At 43.7% G+C, this 13769-nt stretch overlaps 1 protein-coding gene across 4 annotated transcripts in view; it reads right to left on the minus strand.

The window, feature by feature from the left end:
• The window catches only part of LOC138794649 (elongin-A-like), a 110689-nt gene that overhangs the window by 46389 nt on the left and 50531 nt on the right, over window positions 1-13769 (minus strand). Inside the window, exon 1 of one of the 4 annotated variants that reach the window (XM_069973432.1) lies at window positions 4787-4826. The exons of 1 other annotated variant lie outside the window; for it this stretch is intronic. In XM_069973432.1, coding sequence (XP_069829533.1) covers window positions 4787-4789 — 3 coding nt within the window. In that variant the 5' untranslated portion in view covers window positions 4790-4826. 2 more of the 4 variants (XM_069973429.1, XM_069973433.1) reach the window with 2 other exon arrangements.

Genomic DNA, 13769 nt, shown 5'->3' on the forward strand with positions numbered 1-13769 from the left:
TTTATTGTATGAGCTACTAAGACGTTTTCTACAAGTTGGGCATTCCTTGCTTCTAGCTCTGCTTTTACCGGATGACCCTTCCTAAATAAAATGAGATAAATAAACAATAGAAATCATAAGAAAAAAATAAGCCTGTTTGGGGAAAAACTCCCCTCTTACCCACTCCATACCGATAAAGCCTGTGTTGAAGGTGAAGTGGTTTCAATAGTTTCAGCGCTTTCCGCCTCCATAACGATAATAGAAGTTTTAGGAGGTTAGATATCCAACTGCAGCTAGCTACAGTGAAGCGGTATAACAGCACCGGGCAGCTACCTCTTCCGGAGGTGTCGGGGGGGGGAGCCAGACTAGGAGGCTGCTCCACCAGCGGAGTCTGATGCCGCCGGGACGCCGGTAAGGTATACCACGGCCCCCCAGTCACCTCTCTTTTTCCAGGGTTGGGAAGGAGAGAGACCCCTTCCAGCTCCTGCTCCCGTAGGGACAGGAAACAGAAACTGACGAGAGGAGGGGAGTTTACTCTTTTAAAAGATCCAGGGATTTCCTGTATCCTGTTTCCTGTCCTATGGGAGCAGGGGGTGGACCTCTCCAGGGGTGCCGTCATCGGGCGAAGAGAGAAAAATCGTTACTCCGACATTGTTAATTGTACGATCGGGCCAATTATCGTTTCGTGTAAACGCAGCATTAGAGATATATATATATAACAATTATATATTATATATATATCAATATGTATAATATATGACAATTCATTCTGCGTCTGTTTGGGGGATGGGGGGGGGGATTTATTTTTTTATTACCAGGTGTGAAGGAAAAGATTGTGTTTAAGTGACTCTGTACCCACAATCTGACCCCCCTCAAACCACTTTTACCACTAGATAGCTAATCCAAGATCTGTCCTGGGGTCCGTTCGGCAGGTGATGCAGTTATTGTCCTAAAAAACAACTTTCAAACTTGCAGCCCTGTGCCCAACGGCCATGGCCTAGATTGTGTATGCATTAGGCTGGCACACCCTCTCTGTCCCTCCTCCCCGCCCTCTTCATCATTAGGAATGCTCCAGACAGATTGTCTCCTATTCATCAGCTGTGTGAGCTCAGCACATGGGCTGGATCGTTAAGACACCTGTGCAATGTTTAGACAGAAGAAAATGTTCTAGGGGCATTCCTAATGATGAAGAGGGTGGGGAGGAGGGACAGAGGGGTGGTGCAAAGTTAGGGCACAGACACTCTAGGCCACGGCCGTTTGACACAGGGCTGCAAGTTTAAAAGTTTAGGACAATAACTGCATCACCTGTTGAACGGCCCCCAGGACAGATCTTGGATTAAAAGCAGCTATCTAAAAGGTACAAGTGTTTTTGTTTTTTTTTTTTGGGGGGGGGGGCAGATTGTGGGTACAGTCTCGCTTTAAATCTAACATCTACAAACATTTCTCTAGACTGTACTTTGTTGATATTTTTGTAGCTTCCCTGATTGAGGGAGCACTACACTCACTACAACGGCCATTGTTTGTACATTGTGTGAACATAGCCTTATGCTACAAGGCCCTTCATAACAGAGTTCAGTGTAATATAGGATTTAAAACTTGCTTCTTCTCTGAACAAAGTATACCTGTTACAGTTCAGTCTTCTCAGCCTTCTGCCACTACAGGTTGCTGTGGAAATAATTATCTGCGAGTTCTGTGCATGAGCCCTATTAACAAGAATAGAGCTCATGCATGGAATTCACAGATGCTTAGGACACTGTCACGGCAACACAAACTTCCATCAGCAGTTGCATCTGAACGCTGAGGTTAAGACTGAATTTTGACAGGTACAAGAGAAACTAACAGCAGGTTTGGTGCCCTGGAGCAGGACTATCACCCTCAGTGCACCTGCCCCTGCTAATGAATGTCGGGTTGGCACTCTGCCTGTGCACCAAGGGCGATAGTAACACCCCTAGTGCAGCAAACCACCTCATTTGCATAGTTAATGGAGAAAGAAAATTAAAAAAATTATTTTCATCCTCAGTACCCTGAACACTATTGGAACATCACAGCATTTTAGATGCTTCTAACTTGCTGTTAGTTTCCCTTTAAACTGGTTATCGAGGCTTAGGCCTTCTTCCCACGCTCCATGTTTTACGGACGACAAGGACGTGGAAGGCCTGAAGCCACTTGGCTGCTTCATTACAGTGCCGCGCATATTCATACAGTCTCCCTGCTCCAAGCATCATATTGGAGTTGCTGTCATGCATGCGGGATTCCACCACAGGCCTTCCACGTCCGTGTCATCCCTGAAACATGGAACGTGGGAATAAGGCCTTAGAATAACATGGCTGCAGAAATAGCACTGTTATTGTCCTCAGGTGTGGTGGAGAGGAGGAAGGGCCCTATTACACGCAGCAATAATCGTCCCAATTCAGCCGATGTAATAGAGAGAACTCCGCTGATTGTTTCTTTAGGCCCTACCTAAAATCATCGGCTACGTGTAACAATGCGCGGCTGGCAATTCTACAAACAGTTTTTACATTACCTATCCATGTTCCCAGTTTCCTCCTGCGTTCTGCATGCTTCCTCCCCGCTCCCGCGTGCTGCCCGTCTCAGCTGACAGGCGTTCAGTTAATCACTGGCTGCGGTGATCCTGGCTAGTGATTGGCTGAGCACTGACGGGCCACTCTGAGGCTGCAGCGCGTGGGACCAGGAAGGAAGCATGCAGAACGCAGGAAAAGACAGACAGTGTCCATGCAGCTCTTGCTAAACGATTATCGGGCCGTGTAACAGGCCCAGTAAACGAGTGGCGACCTAGCAGATCAGCGCTCTTTACAGAATTGATTGGGCCGCCATTGGCCCGTGAAATAGCACCCTAATGCTGGGTTTAAACGTAGCGATAATTCGCCCGATTGTACGATTAACTATTTCGAAGTAACAATTTATTTTTTTTATAACAATCAGCGCTTAGACGGAACGATATATTGCACGGAAAAATTGTTTTGCGATCGCTTAAAGGGGTAGTGCACCAAAAAAAATTTTCTTTCAAATCAATTGCTGCCATGAAGTGCCAGAGATTTGTAATTTACTTCTATTAAAAAATCTCAAGCCTTCCAGTACTTATCAGCTGCTGTGTGTCCAGCAGGAAGTGGTGTTTTCTTTCCTGTCTGACACAGTGCTCTCTGTTGTCTCCTCTGTCCATGTCAGGAACTGTCCAGAGAAGGAGTAAATCCCCATAGAAAACCTCTCCTGCTCTCCAGACTGGAAATAATACCACTTCCTGCTGGGCATACAGCAGCTGATAAGTACTGGAAGGCTTGAGATTTTTTAATAGAAGTAAATTACAAATCTCTGGCACTTCATGGCAGCAGTTGATTTGAAAGAAAAAATTTTTTGGTGCACTACCCCTTTAAGCCCATCTCGCACATAGATTAAATCGATGAACGACTGTTTAGACGCAAATTTTTTACGACGATTTGAGAACATGTTCAAAGATCAAAATGAATGATTTCTCGCTCATCGCTTGATCGTTTGCTGCGTTTACACGTACAATTATTGTTCAAATTCGATCGTTATCGTGAAAATTTGCGCAATAATTGTTCCGTGTAAAAGCAGCATAAAGATAAGCTTCCTTGCAGCTTCTAAGCCAAGACCCAAGAAGATTTCCAACTAGACAGACTTTATAGATCTGCACCCTGCTGCTGGAACGTGCAATACTGATGGAAATGAGACCAGTAAGACAAACAGATGGGATTCCTGCCTATATGCTATGCTGGCAAGAAGAGGAGCCAAAACAGACACCCGCACCAAGAGAACCTGACCCCCCCGAAAGGCCTAGGAGTAGCAGAGGGATACAGCCCTGAAAAACTACACTAGTAAAGACACTTTGTAAACCTCTATCCAGCCAAAGTCCCGCCTTGGCCGCTGAATGGCTGAGCTGCCTTGAGACGTCACGTCTCATGCCGCAGCTCACACCAGGAAGCGACCGCGGGACGAGTGAACGGGGCACCGCAATCTGGGACCCAGCGCTGGAACTTGGGAGGTAAGTGATCTCCGCCGTCTATAACCACCCCCTCCCCGGCCATAGCTTAAAAATACCCCCGGGCCGAAGTACCCCCTTAATCTAGTACAGACCATTATTGGGGCATGGACTGTCCCACAGAAGTCTATGAAAGCGTCCGTAATTACCAGGTGTTGTGTAAAAGTTTTGCCCATAACGTCCTCAAATTACAGAGCCATAATTCTCATGGCACAGATGTAGCTCTGCATACAGATGCATTTTTTGCAGATTGCAGACATATTATACGGTCCTGAAAAAAAAAAAAAAAAAGGTACGTGTGATTGTAGCCTTAGGCCAAAAGTCTTTAGGACGATATATTATGTCTGCAATAAAAAAATAAATAAATAAAAATCTGTATGCAGAGTACGTATTAAGGATCCATATTTTGCAGACGTTATTGCCAATACTGTTACACAACATCCACAAATTACAGGCACTCTAAGAATCTGTGCCAAAATGCATCCATACTGCATCGGCAATCTGTATATTTGGTTAAATAACTGGCTGCCAGGAGAAACTACACCTGTGACATTAGAATTACGGATCCCTATTTTGCGGACGATACAGATCTGCATATCAAGGATGCTCGCATTGACTTCTATGGGACAATCCTTTCCGCAGTTACGGACTGTATTAGAGCTTGTCAGTCATTTTTGCAAGATGGATTACAGGCTATTTACAGACCCATAAAATTACGGACCTGTGAATAGCCCAAAGGGGATAAATAGGTCCTAGAAGTATGGAGTGAGTGAGTCCGGCCTAACTCACCATTTACCAACCATAATCATCTTTTTACAGATTAAGAAACTAGGCCCAGATTTATCACACATGGAAACTGGTGTGAACTGCCCATAGCAACCAATCACAGCTCAGCTTTCATTTTACCAGAGCTGTAAACTGAGCTGTGATTGGCTGCTATGGGTAATGTATACCATTTCTAGACCCTAAGGCCCCGTTCCCACTGAGCAAAGCTAGCGGAATTCCGCGACGGAATTGTCCGCCGCGGAATGCCGTTAGCCTCCCGCTCATAATGGGACTCTATGGGAGGCGCGCGCTGCTGCTCTATACGCGCTGAAGAATGAACATGTTCATTCTTCAGCGCGGACAGGGCAGGAGCGCGCGCCTCCCATAGAGTCCCATTATGAGCGGGAGGCTAACGGCATTCCGCGGCGGACAATTCCGTCGCGGAATTCCGCTAGCTTTGCTCAGTGGGAACGGGGCCTAAGGCTTAAAAATCATAGTTTAAAAAGCAAAGACTTCCTCTATATCGAGATTAGAAAACCAATATGGCCCAGATTTATCAACCTGTCAAAAACTGGCTGGTTTTCCCATAGCAACCAATCACAACTGACATTTCATATCACATGAACACTGAACAGTGACTGGTTGCTATGAGAAAATGAGACATCAACTTGTCTGAGCGCGTACGTTTGTCAATAGACTGAACCCAGTCACTAGTAGAATTAGTTTGGTCCATTGAACTAAATAGGCAGAATATGAAACCTAAATCCAATGGTTAAATGGGCTTTGCAAGGGCCACTATGGGAAAATGATTTAAAAAAACAAACAAACAAAAAAAAACAAACACCTAGCTAACTTCCCTCGGATCCCCCCGTAATGTCTTTTCTGCTGTTTTCTGGTGTCCCACCTAAGACAGTGATTGGCTTAGTAGGCAGAACATATCCCTGGTTTATACATTGAAGTTCTCTGATCTGGGTTTTCCGCTAGGTTGGGAATTCTAAGATAACAATCCCCACCTATCAGACATTCATGGCATATCCCATAGAGATTTAAGGCCATGTCTTTCATAGCCAGTGTACTTGTCTATTTTTGGCAGACTTATACACTGAGAAGTGTCAGCTGCTTAACCTGTTGCTGGGGAGGGGAGAAGAAACCCCCTTTATAGTGCGGATTTAACCCCTTAAGGACGGGGCCAATATTTGTTTTTGCGTTTTCGTTTTTTCCTTCTTGTGTTTAAAAGGCCATAGCACTTGCATTTTTCCACCTAGAAACCCACATGAGCCCTTATATTTTGCGTCACTAATTGTACTTTGCAATGACAGGCTGAATTTTTGCATAAAGTACACTGCGAAACCAGGAAAAAATTCAACATGGTGAAATTGAACAAAAAAAACCACATTTCTTTTATTTGGGGGGGTATTTGTTATTACGCCATTCACACTGGGGTAAAACTGACTTGTTATGCATGTTCCTCAAGTCGTTACGATTGATGTTTACTTTTTATCAGTACCTTGATTGAGCATATACGACTTTTTGATCACTTTGTATAAAAAATTTTCTGGATTTGATGCGACCAAAAATGCACAATTTTCCACTTTGGATTTTTTTTGCGCTTACGCCGTTTACCGTGCGAGATCAGGAATGTGATTAATAGTTCGGGCGATTACGCACGCGGCGATACCAAACATGTTTATTTCTTTATTTGTATTTATAACCTGGGAAAAGGGGGGTGATTCAAACTTTTATTAGGGGAGGGGGCTTTTTATTAACACTTTTTTTTTTTTTTTTTTTTACACATATACTAGAAGCCCCCCTGGGGGACTTCTAGTATATGCACTCTGATCTCTCATTGATCTATGCTGTATACAGCATAGATCGATGAGATCGGCACTTGATTGCTTTTGGCTGCTGCAGCCGAAAACAGAGACCTCGGCAGGTAATAGACACGGAGATCACTCCTCCAGGACAACGTCCCGGAGGAGCGATCTCCGCCACTAGACACCAGGGAACGGCTGCATACGGTAATCGGAGGCAGCTGTCAACTTTGACAGCTGCCTCAGATTACTTAATTGGTAATAGCCCCGGACCGCGGCTATAAGCGGGCACGTTCTGATCACCGCCGCGGTCCCGGGCTACACGCGGAACCCGGGATCACGGCGGTTCAGAGCAGGGTTGCCACGCAGGCCCCGCTCTGAACATCTCTTCTGGACATAGGGACATATGAGGTACCGGTACGCCATAAGAGGTTAAAGCGACTCTGTACCCACAATCTGTCCCCCCCCCAAACCCCTTGTACCTTCAGATAGCTGCTTTTAATCCAAGATCTGTCCTGGGGTCCGTTCGGCAGGTGATGCAGTTATTGTCATAAAAACAACTTTTAATCCAGCAGCGCTGTGTCTAACGGCCGGGGCTTACATTAGTATATGCATTAGGCTGGCACCACCTCTCCGTCTTTCCTGCACACCCTCCTCATTATTAGAAATGATCCAGGAACATTTACTGCTGTTTGAGCTTTGCACAGGTGTATTAACGATCCAGCCCATGTTCATTATACACACAGGTGGGGAATAGGAAGCAGTCTGCCTGGAGCATTCCTAATGATGAGGAGGTTGGGGAGGAAGGACAGAGAGGGTGTGCCAGCCTAATGCATATACAAATGTAAGCCCCGGCCGTTAGACACAGCGCTGTAGGATTAAAAGTTGTTTTTTTAGGACAATAACTGCATCACCTGCCGAACGGACCCTAGGACAGATCTTGGATTAAAAGCAGCTATCCGAAGGTACAAGTGGTTTGGGGGGGGGGGGGTCAGATTGTGGGTACAGATTTGCTTTAAGGGATTAGGCCCCTAGCAGACATTTATCACTAATCCTGTTTATAGGTAATAATTAGGAGTTATGCTGCGTTTACACGGAGCGATAAATCGCCCGATCGTACGATTTAGAAGTAATGATTTTTTTGTATAACGATCAGCGTTTAGACGGAACGATATATTGTATGGAAAAATTGTTTTGCGATCGCTTAAGCCTATCTCGCATAGGTTAAATCAGTGAACGACTGTTTACACGGAACGATCTACGAATTTTTTGCAAACGACGATTTAAGAACATGCAAGATCAAAATGAACGATTTCTCGCTCGTTGTTTGATTGTTTTCCCCCTCTCTTGTCTCCAGTTCAGGTGTGGTTTGCAATTAAGCTCCATTTACTTCAATGGAACTGAGTTCCAAATCCCACCCAATCTGGAGACGAGAGGAGGAAAAAGTGGCCATGTTTTTGTAGCGCTCTGATTTTGGGAAATCCTTTAGGGCAAACTCACACGTACCACATCAGCTGCACACATCCGCTCCTGTTCAGTGTTTCTTCCCTAACACACATCAGTATTTAAAATCAGTTGCAGATCTGCTCCAGAAAATCCCCAGCATGTGAACATACCCTTACAGAACTTGGGTGTTTGTATGCACAAAAATACTGAATGTAAAAAAAAAAAAAAATAATAAAATTGAAAGCAGTTTGGCACATTATATGTTTTTTGTGATTTGATCTTTAGATTTTTTAACTGTATGCTTTGAGGTTATGTTCACATAATGTATGAACAACGGACACTTTTTGGCACTCAAAAACAACGGCCGATGTTGCATCGAAAATAGCATTGATTTCAATGCACAGCAGCCGGGAATTATTGACATGCTAGTTATTTCCATGGACATTGTTCATTACATTGTGTGAACAATGGCCGTTGCTTGCATTGACTTCAACGCAACACATTTCAATATGAAAAAATTTCCGTTGTTTTAATTTAAAGGAACCGTCATTCTTTTCGTAAAAAAAATAAGTTGTGTGAACATAGCCTTAATCTAATATCTGGCCCCAGAGCCAAATAGGATGCCGCGAGCAACAACAACAAAAATGACTCTATAATACAGTGCAGAAGTACAGTATCTGTCCAACCTTAAGCATGTGACCTCCAGCCTGGGTCTCAAAATGTTAAACATTACACCAAATGGGCTTGATGTGCAAAATGATCCCTGTCCTAGCTAGTGGCAGCTCCGCACTTCCCCCAACACCTGTTCTAATATAGAATGCAAACCAGAATAGAGCTCCCAATATAAACAAGGCCTCCGAAATACCCCACACTTCCTGAAAACCTCACACTCAGAGACTGTATGGGAACCCTATGGCCAAAAGCATTCTGAATATAGTAACACATTGGAGCAGATCAATCTGAATGGAAAAAAATAAAAAATAAATAGCAACCAGTCCACAGTCCAATCACGGGACAATTATCGTGCGAAAAACTCGATTATCGTGCGAAAAATTTGCAGGAAACGATCAAAAAAATCGTTCATGTGTCGTTGATCATTAATTTAGATCTGAACCTAAAATGATCGTTAATCGTTCGCTGTAATTCCACGTTCATTCGCTCAAGTTCCGCATTTGTTCATTAATCATTCAGTGTAATTGCGCATTGTTCATTGTTTTGCTGGGATCAGAAGGAATAAACGATCATAGTAACGATCATAACTAACGATTATCGTTCTGTGTAATATGGTGAACGATTTCAGGTTAACGATAAACAATCTCGTCTGCGATCGTTTATCGTTAATCATTGAAAATCGGTCCGTGTAATAGGACCCTAATTCTGGTCTTGAAAAATGAAAGCTCTACTATAATTATTTGCTTGTTTAAAATCCATGGGACCTTTAAAAGAGAGAAAAAAAAAAAAGTAAGTGACGGCCCAAACATATAAAACCAAATCAAAATCTGCACCAGAATCCACATGGATTTTAGCCTGTCCCCCAACTAGGTAAAATAACGTTCATGGACATAGCCTAAACATTGCAGAGTAAAAAGCACCATCAAAAACCCATATAAAAATCACTACAAATAACTCTTTTAGGGTTTACATATGCTAGAGGGAAAAAGAAATAGGTTTTCAAGGATGCAGCAGATACTGTATCAGTCTTAGGTTACAAACACACATGACGGATCCCAGTCACTGATTGGTTGAGCGGGATGTCTAGCCCGGAACCCCCGGAGCAAGCCGGATCGCGGAGCAGGTAATGTATAAGCTCCGTCCGGCCGGGGTTAAAGGGGTGGTCTCCTGACATGCTCGCAGCCGGATGTCTGCCCATAGACGTTACAAGGCAGGGATCCGCAGCGGATTCGCTGTGAATTCGCAGTGAGAAATCCGCTGCGGATCAGTCGTATGTGTTTGTACCCTAAGGGTACAAACACACACACACACACACCGTATACGCAGTGTATTTTCTGCTGTGATACGCAGCAGATTAGATCTAAATAACTGAACACAGCTATGTTCCCTCTAGGTAAAAAATAAGGCCATGATCGTTAATAATGGCTGGTATTTGGCCTTATTTTTACCTAGTGGGGAAATAGCCTTAGACTATGTTTACACACTGTATTTTTTAAGACAAGAACAGCCATTGTATTGAACTCTATGGGAACAGCGGCCATTGCTTGGTACGGCTGCAGAAAGAATTGACATGTTAAATTTTTCCGGATGTTGTTTACAATGCCTGTGTCGGTACAGTGCCGCAAAGATGTGAAAAGTTGCAGAACTCCCAGCATTATAACGATACATGATGGCAGAGGAGCTGTGAATCCGGTCCGCAGCACATGCTCTGTGCTGGCTTCACACAGCCTTAAAATCCTGGAAAAACAAATATTTTTTCCAAAAATTGCCAGCGGCCAGATGTTAGCTAGAGGTCAGTGGAAGGTTATGATCTGCCTTACACACATGGGGGAGATTTATCAAACATGCTGTAAAGTGAAACTGGCCCAGTTGCCCCTAGCAACCAATCAGATTCCACCTTTCATTTTCCAAAGAGTCTGTGAGGAATGAAAGGTGGAATCTGATTGGTTGCTAGGGGCAACTGAGCCAGTTTCACTTTACACCATGTTTGATAAATGTCCCCCATGGTGTTTTTTTGGGGTGGCGTTTTTCTCTCCTTCCTCCTGTTTTTGAGGCTGTTTTGTCACATGCTGAGGATGTACCTTTTTTTTTTTTTTTTGCAAACTGTGGCATTTTTTATTATATACACTCCAATGGGATTGTTCTGGTTATCTCAAAAACACCATTGCTGTGTGTTTGGTGTTTTTTGGGTTTTTTTTCCTGGCGTTTTTTGTCACCTTTTGCGTTCCAGCAGCAAGGTCATGTGATGGCAAAGGGAAAAAAAATTCATCACATAAAAAAACTCCTTCCCACAGAGTCCAAAAAGCTATGAAAAGTGTTAGAAACGCAAATGAAATAAAAAAAAAAAAAAGGGGGCCGCATTGGATTTTTTTTTTTAGCATGAAAAACATCAAACAAACAGTGTGTGTGAGGGCATCCTAAGGCTGAAAACACACAGGGCAGTTTTTGTGCCTAAATCAGAAATGGATTCAAATGGGATGGGAACTATAAAAGGAGGATGAGTACTCCTCTTTTTTTTTTTTCTCTTTTTGGATCCTCTTCTGGTTTTGGCACAAAAACTGCAGTGGCCGTTTTCCCTAAAAAAAAGCAGTGTGTCTTTCCACTCACATTAGAGGTAAAGCGTGTTGATACAACGGAGTTGCATGCTATATGTTTACCGTGAAGACCTACGTTGCCCATGTCATCTAACATTATCATTTAGAAGGACAGAGTGAACTACGTTTCCAAAAATTGACTCTAAGTTGCGTATAATGACTGCTACCTTTTTAGGATCCTGCGTGTGTCCAAGTCGATCCTTCAGTTGCTGAACTCTTTGCACAATGCTCTGAGAGTCCATATTAGAAGCTCCCTTCAAACAGTGGCTGCTCCCAATGTCTTACCCACTCATTAGATTCTGGTGTCATAAATGACATCACTTTCCCATGTGATTGCCTAAATCACATGTTATGGATGGTCATGTGACTTCATGAAGCTCAGGACCAGTAAGAAAGGAAAAGCAATTTGGCTTTACCCATGCTTGATTGTTTGTTTCCTTTGTACTAAGGCCGAGTTCACACTGTTTTTGCTATCTGTTTTTTTTTTCCCATCCGTTTTTGCAAAAAAAAAAAAAGGATGAAAAAATGGACGGAGAAAAAGATGCATTTTGGGTGTGTCCGTTTTGATCCATTTTCCCACTGACTTCCATTATAAAATAAAATAAAAAAAAAGGATCAGACCGCATCCGTTTTTTCGAACGCGTACAAAAGCGTAGTCAACTACATTTTTGCGTACGTTAAGAAAACGGATGTGTATTTGGATCCTTTTTTTGTTGTAATGGAAGTCAATACAAAAACAGATCAAAACTGACGCACCCAAAATGCATCTGGTTCTCCGTCCGTTTTTTCATCCCTTTTTTTTTTTTGTTGCAAAAAACAGATTAAAAAAATGGATTGCAAAAAGGCAGTGTAAATATATAACAACTCGCGTGTGACTGTTCCCTTAAACTGGTACTCCGGAGACTGAAAGAATTTTTTTTTTGTTAGTACATTGCTTGAATAAAGCGTTGTAATATAACTTTATTACAATAAATGTATTGTTTTTTATTTACATATTCACTTTTGGAGACTGTTGGCAATAAAGGGTGACACAGGCCCCTCTGCTGCCACCAATGTTTGAGTCAGGAACTGCAGAGCTGTCTAAGCCCTGCAGTTCCCAATCCCTTTCTCTTATCTAGGACTGCACTATACAGAGTCCCTTTCCAGCCATGTACTGTATATTCTTATATACAGTACCCGAGGGGGGAGGTAACCTTTGTACAGCGAGCAGTGATTGCTACCACATCTGGCTCTGCTTGCGGTTTTAGTACAATGAGCAGTAAGCTACAGTAATAGCGACAACCACTCGCTGTGCAGAGACTATGGCAAGCAGCGATCATGGTGGGCAGCTTTCCCCCAGATACTGTATATAAGAATATACAGTACACAGGGGGACCAGGACATTCGCTGTATGGTAGTGCTTGATCAGAGCAAAAAATAGGGAACTGCGGGGCTTAGACAGCCCTGCAGTTGCCAACATGAACATTGAAGGCAGCAGAAGGGGCAAACTGTGGCATGTTTTCTACCATAGACTTCAATGGCATTGTTCTGGTTGCTGTGCGTATGTTTTTTTCCCCCCTGGCGTTTTTGTCACCTTTTGTAGTCCAGCAGCTAGGTCATGTGATGGCAAAGGGGAAAAAAAGTTCAGCACACGAAAACACCTAAACGCCAAAAAAGATCATTCACACATAAAGTCAAAAACGCAAAAAAAAAACGCAAATGCGTGGGGAAAAGTATTTTAAAGTGACACTGTCCCCCCTTTTTGCATTCTGACTTCTCTACACAGGTGTAATGGGTAAATTTAAGAGTTTTCATACCTTATTTTATATCATACGTTATGGTGCTTGTTCAAGTAAAAAGTCATCTTTTATCATCTATAGATTGTGCTAAGTGGGCGGGGCTCCATGGCAACAGCGTCACTTAGCCCGCCCACAGCGCCGCCGTTGCCCCGCCCCTCTATAATGTCATAGGCACATAGGCCCCACCCCCTAGCGGACCATTTGAACAGGCTTGCCTAAAGGTCTAGGCCGGATCCTCTCTAGGTCGGCCCATACCAATGGACGTTGCGGGGGTGGGGCCTCTGTGGCAATGACGTCATGGAAAGGTGGGGCCAGTGGTGGTGCTGTGGGCGGGGCTAAGCGGTGTTGTTTCTGTGAAGCCCCGCCCACTTAGCACAATCTGCAGACGATAAAAGATCACTGTTTACTTGAACAAGCACCATGACATATAATATAAAATAAGGTATGAAAACTGCTAAATTTACCCATTACACCTGTGTGTATGCAGTATGCAGGTGGATTCATGGGCCAGTCTGCCTACAGGGCTTCACCCCCGGGACAGTGCCCAGGAATAGGACGGCGCCATACGTGGAAAGCGGGCAACGGTACAAAAAGAGGACCACGGCACCAGCATCCCTACGCTGGCGCCACTCTATCCATGTAAATGTCAGAAAAGCAATGTACCGGTGATACATTCGCTTTAACTCATTAGCTGCCGGGCTTTAAA

Source organism: Dendropsophus ebraccatus, chromosome 6 (genome assembly GCF_027789765.1).
Source record: "Dendropsophus ebraccatus isolate aDenEbr1 chromosome 6, aDenEbr1.pat, whole genome shotgun sequence".
NCBI lineage: Eukaryota > Metazoa > Chordata > Amphibia > Anura > Hylidae > Dendropsophus > Dendropsophus ebraccatus.